The sequence below is a fragment of the Conger conger genome, chromosome 3 (genome assembly GCF_963514075.1).
Source record: "Conger conger chromosome 3, fConCon1.1, whole genome shotgun sequence".
NCBI lineage: Eukaryota > Metazoa > Chordata > Actinopteri > Anguilliformes > Congridae > Conger > Conger conger.
Genome location: NC_083762.1, coordinates 912,651 through 928,155, shown reverse-complemented (window position 1 = coordinate 928,155; position 15,505 = coordinate 912,651). Strand labels below are relative to the sequence as shown.

General features: G+C 41.3%; 1 protein-coding gene across 2 annotated transcripts in view; it reads left to right on the top strand.

Moving 5' to 3' along the window:
* Positions 1-15,505, top strand: part of LOC133124202 (von Willebrand factor A domain-containing protein 7-like) — a 99,838-nt gene that overhangs the window by 61,972 nt on the left and 22,361 nt on the right. Inside the window, exons 1-7 of one of the 2 annotated variants that reach the window (XM_061235184.1) lie at positions 4,834-4,971; positions 9,016-9,202; positions 9,322-9,603; positions 9,691-9,784; positions 12,062-12,190; positions 13,272-13,458; positions 14,887-15,056. In XM_061235184.1, the coding sequence (XP_061091168.1) occupies positions 9,023-9,202; positions 9,322-9,603; positions 9,691-9,784; positions 12,062-12,190; positions 13,272-13,458; positions 14,887-15,056 (1,042 nt within the window). In that variant the 5' untranslated portion in view covers positions 4,834-4,971; positions 9,016-9,022. Of the gene's footprint in view, positions 1-4,833; positions 4,972-9,015; positions 9,203-9,321; positions 9,604-9,690; positions 9,785-12,061; positions 12,191-13,271; positions 13,459-14,886; positions 15,057-15,505 lie in introns of those variants that run through there. The other variant, XM_061235183.1, reaches the window with a different exon arrangement.

The window sequence follows — 15,505 nt, the reverse complement described above, 5'->3', positions numbered from 1 at the left end:
AATTAGGGTGACCTTAAGGGAGAGAGAGAAAGCAGGAATGCAAGATTTGCAGAACGACACAAAAAAGTATGCTAATCAATGAACAGTACAACATAACATGAAACATAAATTGTGACATAACAAGTTTGCAAAACTATGACAATAAACTATATTACGTGACATGACAAGACTAACATAATACGTGACATGACAATAACATAACCAAGACAATAACTAAACATAAAACATGACATGACAAGCATGAAACCTGACACTGCCGGTCATATGTTCCAATACCTTTGCTCACCTAAAAATCAGATTGGTTGTCAGATACAAAAGGTTATATGTTCTAAGTTGTTTAAGAAATCTAGATCAAAATACCAGGAAATGAAAACAGAAATTCTGATCTATCATGTACATCTTTTGACCTTAAACACAATTGTCTTTTGGGGCGGCCTGTAGCGTAGTGGTTAAGGTAAATGACTGGGAAACACAAGGTCGGTGGTTCGAATCCCAGTGTAGCCACAATAAGATCCGCACAGCCGTTGGGCCCTTGAGCAAGGCCCTTAACCCTGCATTGCTCCAGGGGAGGATTGTCTCCTGCTTAGTCTGGTCAACTGTACGTCGCTCTGGATAAGAGCATCTGCCAAATGCCTGTAATGTAATGTAATGTCTTCAGTGTATAGCAAAAACAAAGGCATTGACCTTGCTGTTCCAATACTTTTTGAGGGGACTGTATGTGCTGTACACACCAGAGATATTTTTGTTGTTGTAAACTGTGTCTACATGTACTATGGAACAGGTTAAACAATAATGGTTTTACATAAAGCTGGAGGCAGAATTATAAAATTATGGGGAAAATGTCAGGAATTACCAAGGAGGGCAATAGTGATAGCCTATGTTTTCCTGTGCCCGTCCCCAAGAAGCTGAGGATGGAAAGCACCTGAACATGTTCTGGAATTGGACAGAATCAGCATGTGGTTCTGGCTCCAGTGTGTTGCACAAAGTCAGAAGGAGGTTTCTGGGCAGTCAGAACTGACTCATGAGCCTCACCAAAGAAATAGGCTTAGTCTTTGAATATGCGCTCTCTCCAAAGAGAGCCATGCTCCAAATCTCTGAATAAAGCAGTAAATGTAAATTAAACTAGAGTGCTGACTGTTCAACTTTCTGAGGAAATGAAGTGTTCACACTCTTGTATTCAGAATGGATATGGTAACTACCAGTGGATGTTACTGCCTTAGTTTGTTTTTTATACTTTGAAGGAAGCCTACTTGGACAAACCAGAAATGGCTTTTTACTTTGCAACTTCTTGACTTTTAGCTCTGTACCTCACTGTTGGATCAGCCTCTCCCATTCCTCCCCTGACATGGCAAAATTAGCCTCCCTCTCCCATTTCTCCTTAAGATTTCCTAACCTGGGATTGGATGGAGGAAGATAAGATAGTATTCCTGAAGTTAGTTAGGATTTTATATGTAATATGTAATATGAATTTGTGAAACATCCCATCTTACACTTGTCCTATCCTAACTTCTGGAAGTGTCCATAATATGGCCAATTACTAAAGTGTTTGGTATTGTATCTCCTGCAGCTGCCCCTATATGCAATGGCTTTAACCATGCATATTGGACTGTTACCAACTTTTATAAGCTTTGACAGGTAAGCTGTGAGTGTACATATGTGTAAACATTGTAGAATGGAGGACTGATCCTCATCCTCACCCGCTACTGTTCGCTGGCGGGGACACAGTATAGACCTGCACAGGGCATGTTCATGAATGTGGCCTCCGGTAGTGCCACAAGACTAAAGATGACTCATTATCAAAATGAAGACAGTAGGAATTCCAGGTTAATCAGGTTGGCAGAAAGAGGGGGCACAAATGAAAATTGGCAAAGGATAATTTCCCTCCAGACATTAGGAAGTATTTTTTCACACAGAGAGTGGTCACTGTGTGGAATAGCTTGCAAGGACATGTAGTGGAGGTTGTCAAGAGGTAAACAAAGCATTACATACAGATTTTTGTGGTTGTAAAAGGCGAGCATTGCTGGGCTGAATGGCGCCATTATGTTATGTTAAGTTATAACTGAATTTGGCTAGGTCATAGCAGCAGTTACCTAATGTTACTGAATGCTGTCCTGGCATTGGGTTAGCCTTTAGCCACCAAGATGACCCTTTCTTTCCCTATCACAGCCACACCACTGCACAGCTCCTCCTTCTCCTTCGCTTGTCAACATGCTTTTCTACCGTGGTCCACGACTCTCGCACTTCAAAAACGAAAGCAAAAACATTCAGGGAAACATGTTCCAAATCAAGAAAAGAAGCAAACGTCAAAACAAATGCTAAAGCAAATGAAAAAACACAGAAATGTGCTGCAAGAGAAACATACTTCAAAATGTCAACGCAAATATAAAAGTGAAATATTTTGCATGTTCAGAAACAAATAAGACTATCACACTTCAAAAGGGAAAGGACAAACATAATGGGAAATGCATTCCAAATAAATAAAACAATGTTGAAGCTCGCCTCACAGCAAGGAGGTCCTGGGTTCGAATCCCCGTCGGCCGGGGCCTCTCTGTGCGGAGTTTGCATGTTCTCCCCGTGTCTGCGTGGGTTTCCTCCGGGTACTCCGGTTTCCTCCCACAGTCCAAAGACATGCAGGTTAGGCTGATTGGAGAGTCTAAATTGCCCATAGGTATGAGTGTGTGAGTGAATGGTGTGTGTGCCCTGCGATGGACTGGCGACCTGTCCAGGGTGTATTCCTGCCTTTCGCCCAATGTATGCTGGGATAGGCTCCAGCCCCCCTGCGACCCTGTTCAGGATAAGCGGGTTCAGATAATGGATGGATGGATGGATGTTGAAGCTGCAAAATCAGTTGATGCAACAGAAGTGTTCCATGCCACTACGGGGAGTCGTACAACGGAATAGAGTGTTACAGTGATTATGTCTGCTGTCAGGGTTGGGAGGTAGTATAGGTCGTGGCCACCTGGTGCTCATTAGTGCCAACGGGGTGTCTACCTCCAGAAGGTATTTAAAGCCCTCTTTGACCATCGGTCGATGCTTTGGTGTCACTGTTCGCTCTGTCACCAAGCTGGTAAGCACACGGTAGACTCACTGTTAAATGAGTCAGGTATTGTGCTGGTTCTGGGTTTTGCATTTAAAAGAAAAGAAAAAAAACAAATTGTGTGGAATTGATACATAAACATACATAAAAGTTTTCTTACTAATAATCCTCGTGTATAGCACCAATTAATGTAATGTAGCAGCATAACTGCAAAAAGTAATCGGTCTCATAAAATTACTATTAGTTAGCTTGCTGAATTTACAAATATCCACCTTAGGCTTTGGCAACTAGAACCAATTTTCAACCAATGAGCTTGAGCATTCAGACCGAAAATAGATTTCTTCGGAACCGGAAAAGTTGGTTTTCAGCTGGAACCAAAAAGTTGTTGGTTTTTCCTTGTGAACCATGACATCATCAGTGGGCATGTCATATTCTAGGCGCTGAAGACAAGAGGAAGAAGGAGTTGAAAGCATTGAGCTACGCTTGCAGCCACCTCACAATGCCTGGTCACACTAAGGCAGGAAATGAACCTGTTCCCTGTTACCGCAAAAAAACAAAAAAAAAAGGTTTTTAAGCTGTAAATGATCAACCTCTTCACATTTGTCTCAGTGAAACATGGTACACCTCTACACAAATGCACTGTGATTACCGCTCCTTTCCATTTATTATGAATTGTTAAATCCACATTGACACTCATTCTTTAGGACTAACAAAAAAGCCATGCTTATTCATGAAAAATAAACATAACATTTCTGCTTCCCATATTGTTCAGTTTGTTACTGCATAGGAAATACAACCTTCAATGGTTAACTTTAACTCCTGTCCTTCCAAAACAACATTTATATATGTAGGCTTTGCAGTACAGTATGTCATGATTAGCCTGTGTTCATGCTGTTGAGGGAAATAACTGTGCCTCCTAGGAGGTAGCCTACACTTACACTCAGGCTATAACCAAGCTTAACATTTGATAACAAGATAGTCACTCGCATTGCTAGGTAATAGAAAAAGTATCCTGTATTTCAGTTTCTTAGTATTGACAAGTTGTAATTACCCATCCATCCATCCATCCATTATCTGAACCCGCTTATCCTGATCAGGGTCGCTGGAGCCTATCCCAGCATACATTGGGCGAAAGGCAGGAATACACCCTGGACAGGTCGCCAGTCCATCGCAGGGCACACACACCATTCACTCACACACTCATACCTACGGGCAATTTAGACTCTCCAATCAGCCTAACCTGCATGTCTTTGGACTGTGGGAGGAAACCGGAGTACCCGGAGGAAACCCACACAGACACGGGGAGAACATGCAAACTCCGCACAGAGAGGCCCTGGCCGACAGGGATTCGAACCCTTGCTGTGAGGCGGCAGTGCTACCCACTGCACCATCCGTGCCGCCTGTAATTACCCAATTATATGTTATTCTTACCATATATTTACCTGGTAATCTCCTAGTACTTACAGGACTGTAAGAGGAAGCGTTCTAATTCTTGGAAAGGGTCTGCAGCCACTGCATTGTTCTTCTTATTTTGTTTGTGAATGTTCCATGGTTTAGGAGTTCATTAGCACAGCTTCTTTTGATCTTCATGGCATGCATAGATACTTCTGACATATTGTGGCTGAAAAGGGTACATAATCCTTCTAAATATGTAAAGTAAATAATCAACAATAAATGTTAAAATTCTGGGATTGAGATGAAGAAATTCAGCATATGCAGAGGCCCTAGGACCAATCTTGAGAACAATCCTTGTACATTGTTTATTTTATCCGTTGCCGTGACAATGCCTGGGAGTGATCACTTACCCTTACCAACACCACCCACATGACCGAAACCTCTGCACCTCTCCTGCCTCCTCATCCACATAATCAGAGTTCAAAAGAATGAGTCTCTTTACACCTCTCTTATCTCAATCTGCAAGCCACAACTTCTAGGTAACTACATTTACTGCCACCTTGCCTATTGCCTGTGCAGAAGTCTTAGGCACCCTAGACTTTATTATGTATATGTTGCTATTTTTTTGTGTGTGTTAGTATAACACATGTGAGATTTCCAAATATTAATTTTCCAAAAGATTTCATTTTACAGAGACATTTTTGTATTTAATTTAACATGCTTGGAACAACCTCCCTGCTGACTGTCTTATGGAACTGCAGGATGGTGTTGGCTATCTTAGAGAAGTGATGCTGTTTTTATGCCGAAGGGTGGTCACAAAAATATTGATTTGATTCAGTTTTTAACTATTCTGTCAAATTATTCAAATGTAATGTAAAGTGTATAGTACATTTATTTAGGACCTTTCATTGAATTCTTTTTGAAAGAATCTTATCTGTACAGAATGTTATACAGGTGCCTAGACTTTTTCACAGTACTGCATATGAATATTATAAATACATATATTCTTTTATGGTTTTATGATGATAAGGAGATAGTGATGAAAGATTAATATATTTATTTTCATTTATATTGTGAATAGGGTCATCTAGTAAGGTACTTCTTTCGCTGGGCTAGATGTATAAATTGCACATCCATACAGTTTGCAGGTCTGTTAGATTCATTCAGGAAATAATTCATTTGTGAGATAAAAAGTGATTTTTATCAGTATGTGTGATTTGTGATTTGATTTGACCTTGTGCTTTAACGTTCAAGCAATTTTTCAATCCATTATCTACCTCTTAAATGTTGAATATAGTTGCATGATTGAATTTAAAAAAAATTAGGATCATTTAAGGTCAATTAAGAGGACCTTAGTCATAAAAACAAAATCCATTTATTCACTCATATATTCAAACAAAAGAAAGACTATTGCAATCCAATCCTACAGTGCATACAATGGAAAACCCCACTATAGAACCTGTATTTCCAGTCTTAAAGGAAAAACGGTCTGTAAGTCTCTTTACATAGTAGAATTGTGTTTACTTGTTTACGTTTGTAAACATATGTAATTGTCTTAACACATCTAGTGACTAAAAGGTTTCAAGTTTCATGCTAGCAAGTCTTGGATGCTAGCCAGGGAGAAGTAACAGAAGAGAGGTGAGGTACGGAAGTAACGACCCATGGAGGGACAAAAGTAGCACTATTACTTTCCTCCCACAATATTTTACAATGACTTACAAAGCATTTGTTTTGTACATTTACAAAAAATTCAAAGAATTACAATTAGGAAGACACAGTAAGGTCTCTTTTCACTATTTGGTATTTGGTATTTATTAGACTTCTACTGCTGTAGCCTATCCACTTACAGTTATGATGTGTTGTGTGTTCAGAGAGGCTCTTCTGCTTAACATTGGAACACCAGAAGTCTCCAATTGTGGTCAGCAACATTTGCCAACTTGACAGAGTTTCTCCAACTCTATTCAAATGTCCGCTCCCTAATCCGGAGCCATATGTTTCACATGTTGGTCTATGTCAGGGGTCGGCAACCCTGGTCCTGGAGAGCCACAGGGTGTGCTGGCCCCTGGTCTATGTGTACCCAGTTTGTGTTTTCTTTCCCCCTTGTTATTGTATTATTGCCTGTCATTTTCCTCACCTGTTGTAAATTGTTTAGCCCTCCTCACTCCCTTGTCAGAACATTGATCATCATTGCACTTGCCAATTCCTAGTAAGCCTGTTTTGATTGAAATTCCTGAGACACACCTTTGCCCTTTTGATTAGTCATTTTGGTTTTGATCTTCGCTTCGTGTTTTCGACTTCCCGCTTGCTTTACCCCTTTGTACTTTTGCATTTCTGCCTTCTGGACTGTCTTTGGACTGTTTATTTACCATTCTTTTTGCAACTCGATTTGGCACTGTGTTTGTGGGATTACCTGTTTTTTGACACTTGGACTGAAATAAATATGATTCTTGATTACTCCTTGGTCTGCGCCTGGGGCTCTGAATGGACATAACAGCGGCAGCACTGCAATGCATGCAGTCATGTAGAGGGTCAGGAGGCTCAGTTACTGTTCACCTCAACCATCTGTTATGACTGGCTTGTTTTAGTCATGAATAGGAAAATGAGACATGTGACAACAAGCTTACAACATAACCAATTATTTATTTAAAGTAAGTTATCATGGGGTATGAGAGATCAGTATGACAGCAGTGTTGCATGTAGTCAGTGTAGCAATGTTGAAGGTGCAATAACCCAATAACGTCTGTCCTACGACAGGTGTGAGATTTACTGCCCCCCTAAGCAGCAACACTGGAGCTCCTTTAACCCTGTATTAAACTGGCTCCTTAAACTGCTTGTGGATGGACTATGCCCACCAATCAACCTGTTGGAAGACAAAATGGGAAATTATAAATGCAGCAGGGGGGCGTGACAAATCAGAGTGGTTTGAGTATCTGCTGATCTCCTGGGATTTTCACACACACTAGTCTCTAGAGTTGGTAAAGAATGGTGCAAAAAACTAAAACCCAGTGAGCAGCAGTTCTGCAAACAGAAATGTTTTGTTAATGACAGACGTCAGAGGAGAATGGCCAGACTGATCAAAGCTGACAGGAAGGTGACAGGAACGCAAATAACCACAGTGTTATGCAGGCGAGCATCTGAGAACACAACACATCATAACTCTAAGTGGATAGGTTAGACCTAAAAGTCTAAAAAATAAGTCTAATACAAGTAAGGTATTTATTTTAAATTGTTGGATATTCAATGCAGAGGCGACATTGGCTCAGGCGGCAAGAGCAGTCGTTTGGCAGTTGGAGGCGTGTCATGTGATCACCTGGATGGGTGGCACATGACCAGATGCCGGTTCCATCTAAAGCAAAAGGAAGTAACTGCCAATTTGGTCAAATTTGAGTTATTGTCATTTTTGATACAGTAAAGACAGGCTTTATCATGTGGATAAATATCCTAGCTCTACTCTGTTGTTTTTTTGGTAAAACAAGGCATTACTGCAAAAAGTAGCTGGGAAACTGCAGTTATGGTGTTTTGTCTTAGTTTCCCCGCATTATGGACTGCAGTTACTGTGTTTAAGCTTACTGCTGTATCTCATTCTATCACTGAACTGTCACTGAACCCAACCTGTCACTGAACACAACACACACATATCTTTGTAAAGTATCACAATAGAAAAAGACATGACACAGCTACAAACTGATTTGATTGCTACCATGTTATACCTTATATAAGGGATATAAGTTACTACGCACATTAAATTAATTCAATTACATTTATTCACTCTTTCAGTATATTCAAACAAAAGAAAGAAGCCATCACATTCAGTGCCATCTTACATTATGCATGTATTATGCACACTATGTATCATATATTATCTTATATTCTCACATGCCATGGAAACCTGTATTTCCTGTCTAAACCCTTCTCTTACAGTAAGAGGGAAATTATTTTCCAGTAAGTAGATACTGAAAGTGAATTCCCAACATGAAGCTAGACATTCATTTTAATGTTGCTCTCAACACAAACATGTTATTATCCAAATATGATAAATATAAGAACAATAACAATAAATGGCTATCGCAGTACCTCTGAAGATGAGAAATGAAATCATGTTATGTTCAGTTAAAAGCAGGTGCAATTCCTTTTTTTAAATGTAAAAAAAAAGTGGGGTAAGTTGTCACATTGGATTTTTCAACAAATAAGAACACAACCAAGTCATTGAGATTTTTATTTTTATTTAAAATTCAAAACCAAATATAACCGAAGGACCCGGGGGGCTGGATCTACCAGGTGCTTTGCCCCGAAATACAACTGCTGTGTACCCCATTATTGCCTACTGTATATATTCTCTTTATTGTCACATTCAGTGCTCTTAAAGGCTAACATTTTAAAACAGTAATGGGATTGCTCCGAGCATTTGGTTGCAGAATGTTGTTGGTATGGTGACTGAGGGGGATATAATGTGTAGTGTTTTTACTCAGGCCAATTATGTACTTTACTGGATCGGAAATTGTGAGGCTCTGTAGAGATGCAGTGCTCTGTGATTGTGAGGTTATGTGGTTATGTAGTGATGTGGTTGTGTTGTTCTATGGCAGCACACTGATGGGCTGGACTCTGCATGTACTCCTGCTGGGCCTGCTACTGCCAGGGTTGCAGGCCTTTAAGCCTTTACTGGGAAACTCCATCACCCACCAGAAGATAACTGAGATGGCCATCCTGCGCAAAACCACAGAGGTCTGCCGAGCATTGGCCATCGCCGAGGGGAGAGATTTCCCCATTCCTGTAAGAGACTACTAGCTCTGTTATCAGAAATTATAGCATTTCGTTGCCAGATTAACATTGATTAGCTTGTGCTATTTCAATGCATGTTGTTTCTAAAAGGCTTTTTCTCTCTGAAACAGACCGGTGGAAGACTGTCTGCATCTATAGTGCAGAGAGCCTGCTCACCCGGCTCTCTGTGGTCCACTGTCAATTTCAAGGCCTCCATCATAACAATGTACTTGAGCAATGCAGCCGTGGATATCATTTACCTTCTGAGTGATCGGCACCACTTTGATGGGGAGGAATTCACGGACGGCCGGGCCCTCATCACAGATGGCATGGCCAGCATAAAGGCCAATGTCCGGCAGGAGAATTTTATCTCAGCAAGATTTACCCTGGGGAAGATCTGCCACACCCTGCAGGTGAGAGGCAGGTGTGTGAGTGTGTGCATGTGAGTGAGAGATGTGCTGTAAAGATGAGAACACTGTGTGTGTCCTCTCCCTTTGCAGGATTTTTACAGTCACAGTAACTGGATTGAACTGGGAAAAAAGCATCCAAACACCAACCTGATCCGACCAGATGAAAGCATCGGAAACATAGCAGGTACAGAGAGAGATGGGAGAGGGAGAAATACTTGACTTTGATGCCGCTTTATTGAAATATAAAATAAAAAATAACCCTTTAGTACACCCAGTATCAAAAGCACAAACTTCAACAAAAATGTTTTATCTCCCCTTGTTATTGTATCATTGTTTAGCAGACCTCTCTCCTGAGCCCTGCTTAGGTCATCACCTGAGGCATCACCACATTTAAACCTGTCTCTGCAGTGTTCCCTGTCAGAACGTTGATCATAATTCAGAGCCGAGTAACCTGTATGCCTGTCTTATTGAGATTCATAACAACAACCCTTTGCCTTCTTTTTTCAAGTTTGCTTTGCCCTCTTGTTTTGTCTGCCCTTCTGATTATTTGGTTTTGGATTATTTGCTACAACTTCGACTTTGACAAAAGTCCACCACCTGGTGGTCATAGCCCGACGCTGCAGCCCGTCTGCAGGAGAGTTCAGGCCAGTGCACTGCGAGTGGGGAGCCCTGCAGTACCCCTGGAAGGTAGAACCCAGTGAGCCTACTCCTAAGCCTACATAGCAATGGCTCTATGGCCAAACAATACAACTGACCTGACATGGTGCAGCCCTGCTTAATGCCCCTCCCAAATAGGCCAGCTCAAAGCCTTTGACAGAATCATATAATCGGTAAATAAGAAGGACCGGTCTCCAGTTCTTAAGCAGCGGCACATCAGGCTGGGGCTCGTTTCACAAAAGCACTCGCAGATCTCAATATCTCATCAAAACGCGTTTCACTTGCATTTCATTTGTCACTTGTGAATCACAAATAAAGCTGCAACAACTACATACCTCTCTCAATTTTATCCCTCACAAATATGTGATTTCTTCTGATAGTGGAGATGGGCATCAGAGACAGGCTCCACAAAGAATATAATTTTGTTTAACTTTTGTCACTCCGAATACCGAAATACAAGTGCATCAACTGTTAAAACCCTTCACTTATCCAATAAATGTATTTGATTAAATGTATTCATTATTATCAAAGACGGCACGGATGGTGCAGTGGGTAGCACTGCCGCCTCACAGCAAGGAGGTCCTGGGTTCAAATCCCTGTCGGCCGGGGCCTCTCTGTGCGGAGTTTGCATGTTCTCCCCGTGTTTGCGTGGGTTTCCTCTGGGTACTCTGGTTTCCGCCCACATTTCAAAGACTTGCAGGTTAGGCTGATCGGAGAGTCTGGATTACCCGTGGGTGTGGGTGTGGGTGTGGGAGTGTGGGTGAATGGTGTGTGTGCCCTGCGAAGGACTGCCGATCTGTCCGGGGTGTGTTCCTGCCTTTAGCCCAGTGCATGCTGGGATGGGCTCCAGCACCCCTGCGACCCTGGTTAGGATAATGAATGAATTATTATCAAAGACATCAATTATCAAATACATTTCAGAACGGACATTAATATTAAGATTTTAAGTCTAAAGATGGGGGTGAACTATCTTAAACAAAGAACATTACAGACATCGACAGTCACAAAAGGAAATAATGAAAGAAAGTGCTAATCCCCAGCTAATCACACCGCATTGGTTTCTGTTCAAAACTGGAATTACTTCTAAAAATGCAAATTTCAATCGTCAGGATTGAACAACCATTATCTGTTTTTTCATTTATCGACCTGTTCCATGTACCCCGACCTCTGCCTTTTGGATTATCCTTCTGTTCCTGATTAGATTTTGTGTTACCGGCTTTTGATTGGACTTCCTACTTACGATTCTTGGATCATGTTTTGTACTGTTGCCTATTTGGATTGCTTTACTATGTTTGGACTCTCATCGGTGACTTTGACAAAGTTTTGGATTACCATTGTTATACGTACTAATTGGACCATGATTGGACCATTGCTTGGGACAACAAACTGTTTTGTCTCTGCCACACCAGTCTGCCAGTGTTTGACCATTGTCTGCTTGACCTAGCAGTTATTTAATAAAGACACTTATTCAGTTCATTTCTGGGTTGTGACTGGTTCCTCATTCCTGCTGCCTGACATTTGAAACATTTGTAGCCATTCTAAACCGGGAAGAGAACTCTCATGTGTGAGGGCCTTTAATAATATTGCATGCAACCACTATCCAACTTTAGTTCCTGTGTGTTGTTGTGTTTTATAACCTATATCTAGTGTTGGGCAAAGCTACTAGTACTAGCTTGCATAACTAAGTTATATTTTCCAGTAAACTAGAGTGTGTAACTATTTCAGTGAAGTAGAAATCAAGCAACAAGAATTTCATTTCTAGAACCGGCACTATTTGTAATACTGAATGCTCCACCGCCTGCAGATAAAGACACCCGGACCTGCAGAAGCTGCATTGGGGGAGACTGCAGGGACAACATCCTGCCTGAAATCATCAGTGAAGGAAAAATAACCTCTGGGTACTTCAATATATTCTCATCCTCAAAACCTGCAGGTACTGTTGTCCAATATCACCCTTCAATCCTGCAGGTACTACAATCTTCTATCCAGTTGCGGCTGGTGGCCATTTACCTGGTTTGGGCACCCTGCGTGCACGCAGATACAGCCACTGCTCAACTCCAACCTCTTTTTACAAAGAAAAGGCAAACCAATGCCAATATTATAAACAAAAATGTTTATATGAACGTAACCTTTTTATATAGGCTTAATAACCTGTGTAGGATTGATAAAATAATGAAAATAATGAAAAACTATCTCCAGTGTCTGTTATCAGTGTTACAAGAAATAAGACCAAGGGGGTATATCTCAAATCAGTTAGTTGGATAAATGCCTGGAGCCCTTCCAAAACTGGAATATGGACTGAAGTAGGCTAAAACAGCTGTTCCAGTTATACTCGGTGAACTTATGCAACTCAGTAATCCTGCTTTGTGATATTTACCCCCTGAACAGGAAATAAGTTAAATGGAATTTAAACAACACAGGTAACGGAAATGGCTAATGAAATCGGCAAACATATCTACAAGCTAAAAAAAAGTCGAGTCGAGCACCCACTGAGAGACAAACTGCTAACAATCACCACTCTAGCAAAGGCTCTATTGGGGAATAGTGTATCTATGACCCTGGGAGGCAAAAATGTGTGCCCCACTGGCAGCAGCCAGCTGTATGGTAAAAATGTGTTATCTGAATAAGAAACACCCACGAGGGCTGGAAAGAAGAGGCATGCCCAGCCAAAACTGACAGATATGAGAGAAATGGAAGAAAACGACTGACTGAAATATTATGTTTTTATGAACACGATGAATGAGCAAGTTTGCCAGATTTAACAATGCACTACGTCCTTATATATTTTGGACCTTCTGCTAAATAAAGGTAATGATGGATAATGTCAGCTGTGAATTAAACTACCAGCCTACATAGGCAGATGAGATGTTCCTTTTTTTAGCGACTGGACTTTGCAAGATGACTTTGCTTGCAACCGCCACAGCCTCTATCAAACCTGGAGGTACTATAGTCCTCTATCAACCTCCAATCCTGCATTATAGTCCTCTATCAGTGATCCATTCTCTCTGGTGCAGGGAAGTGCAGTCATGGAGGGTCAGCAGACCGTACTAGTCAGCGAGACCCAACTGGCGGGATCAACAAGGATAATGAAGGAGCAGATCATGAACACCTGCATCGTGCTGCTGCTGCCATGGCTGAGAACGCCACTATGGAGCTGCTGGAGGACATTCGGAGCGCCAGCGGGGAGAGCAACTTCCTCCGGTACCAGCTCAGCCTTTTACACATGCATGTACAGAGGGACGCTTCTGTATATCTGCACGTTTTCTGATGTGGCACATCTGCTGATGTTGAATGTGCTCTGCTGATTAAACATAGCACAGGGTGCACCAATACTGGTATTTGGTCGATACAGCACCTAAGTTCACAGTATTGGCACTACAGTATTTACAGTTTCACAAGAATGAATAAGCCTATTGTATGTACATAGGCCTGTTGTGTGTAGCCTGCATGCAATATCAACAAACATGAGTAATAGCAGATGTGTACACTGTAATCATGTCAGCAGTGTGGCAGTTTTTTTTACAATTGGCAGAATGTGAAAACACATGGACTAAAGTTTTCTTTCCGTCATATTGAACTGGTAGAAGCCTCTCTGAGATTTATGTACATTTCATGTACATCCACCTGGCAGAAATCATACAGTCAGTTGTTAAGGAATTTCGCCACTGATTCTTTTCAAATGTAGTCCTGAGTTTTGTACCGGTTTAAGTATTTGTGTTTACGTGAGCTGCTGATTGGAGGAGAGGAGGTAAAACACACGGATAATAGACAGGTAAATGTTTGTTTCATCGTGAATTGGACCTGTCATTTTAAGTTATGCGTTGACATGGTTGCTTTTCTTTTGCAGGCTAATTAGCCAGCTATGTCCTGGTGTTCTGAAGTAGGCTAGTGAAAGTCATAGTATGTTAGGTCATATCATGTTTGAAATTAAACTGGCGCATGTTGCTATTTAGCTAGCTCCCGATAATTCATTATATATTCATATATAATAATAATAATATGATGAGACATGAACACAAGTCACTTAATGAAGAATATGAAGAGTCGCCATCCCGGCGAACATTGGAGATTTATTGATAGCGCATCAGCTAAGCAGAGCCAGCCAGTGGCTAAACATCAGACTAGTCTACTGATGCTATTGTATGCTACTATATGAAAAAACATTCTAGCTATTGCTCATTTTATTCTGTATTTTTACTCATGAAAGGAGCAGGCTTGTTGTCATGTTTAAAGAAACATGATTTGCATGAGATTAAATGGAAACACGTTGAAGTTGTGATAGGGGTTTAACAAGGTAATGCCATTTAACCCCCCTGTGCCCTTTATTAAAGATATTGGGTATCGGTACTCTGTATCAGCCGATAATTTTATTAAATATTAGTATTAGTACACCCCTAACAGAGTGTTGTTGTAGGGTCTTTGTTTGTCATTGGTTTACTGTTTTCTGAGTATGCAATAACTTTTTCTCTCTCTCTCTCTCTCTCTCTCTCTCTCTCTCTCTCTCTCTCTCTCTCTCTCTCTCTCTCTCTCTCTCTCTCTCTCTCTCTCTCTCTCTCTCTCTCTCTCTCTCTCTCTCTCTCTCTCTCTCTCTCTCTCTCTCTCTCTCTCTCTCTCTCTCTCGGTTCCCAGGCTCATGGGTATCACTCGTTCCTCTGTGCTATGTTTTGTGATTGACACCACGGACGGCATGGCTGATGACATTGTGGAGGCAAAGAGGGTGGCATTTTCAATCATCGACAGTAAGAAAGGCACTGAGGATGAGCCATCCTCCTACATCCTGGTGCCCTTCAATGACCCAGGTGGGTCACCCAATCTCGGTTTCATGTTCAACACAACGTATTACCTTAACCACGTCACCACGTCAATCACCCTGCATCAGGGACCAGGGACACAGAGAAACAGACTGTCTCTGCTTCCACTGGTGCGGTTCTTGATTTTCAAGAGAGATTTGTGTCTGTAATCGGGCAGAAGTACAAGAGTTCTGTGGGGTGAATGAAACGTATGAACCTGAGAAAGCAGAATTGTGCTCAGCCTGCCGAGCAAAGCACCTAATAAAATAAATAATAAATAATAATAAAATAATAAATAATAAAATTAGTAATCCTACGCAACGTGATCCCACTGATGTTGGACAGTTGTTCAGTGTCAGAATGGGAATGTACAAAGAAACAACTAAAATGCATAAACTGCTCACGGTAGCTTGTAAGCTAAATAGCTAGTTAGCAAGTTTGGCGGAGTTTACTACATT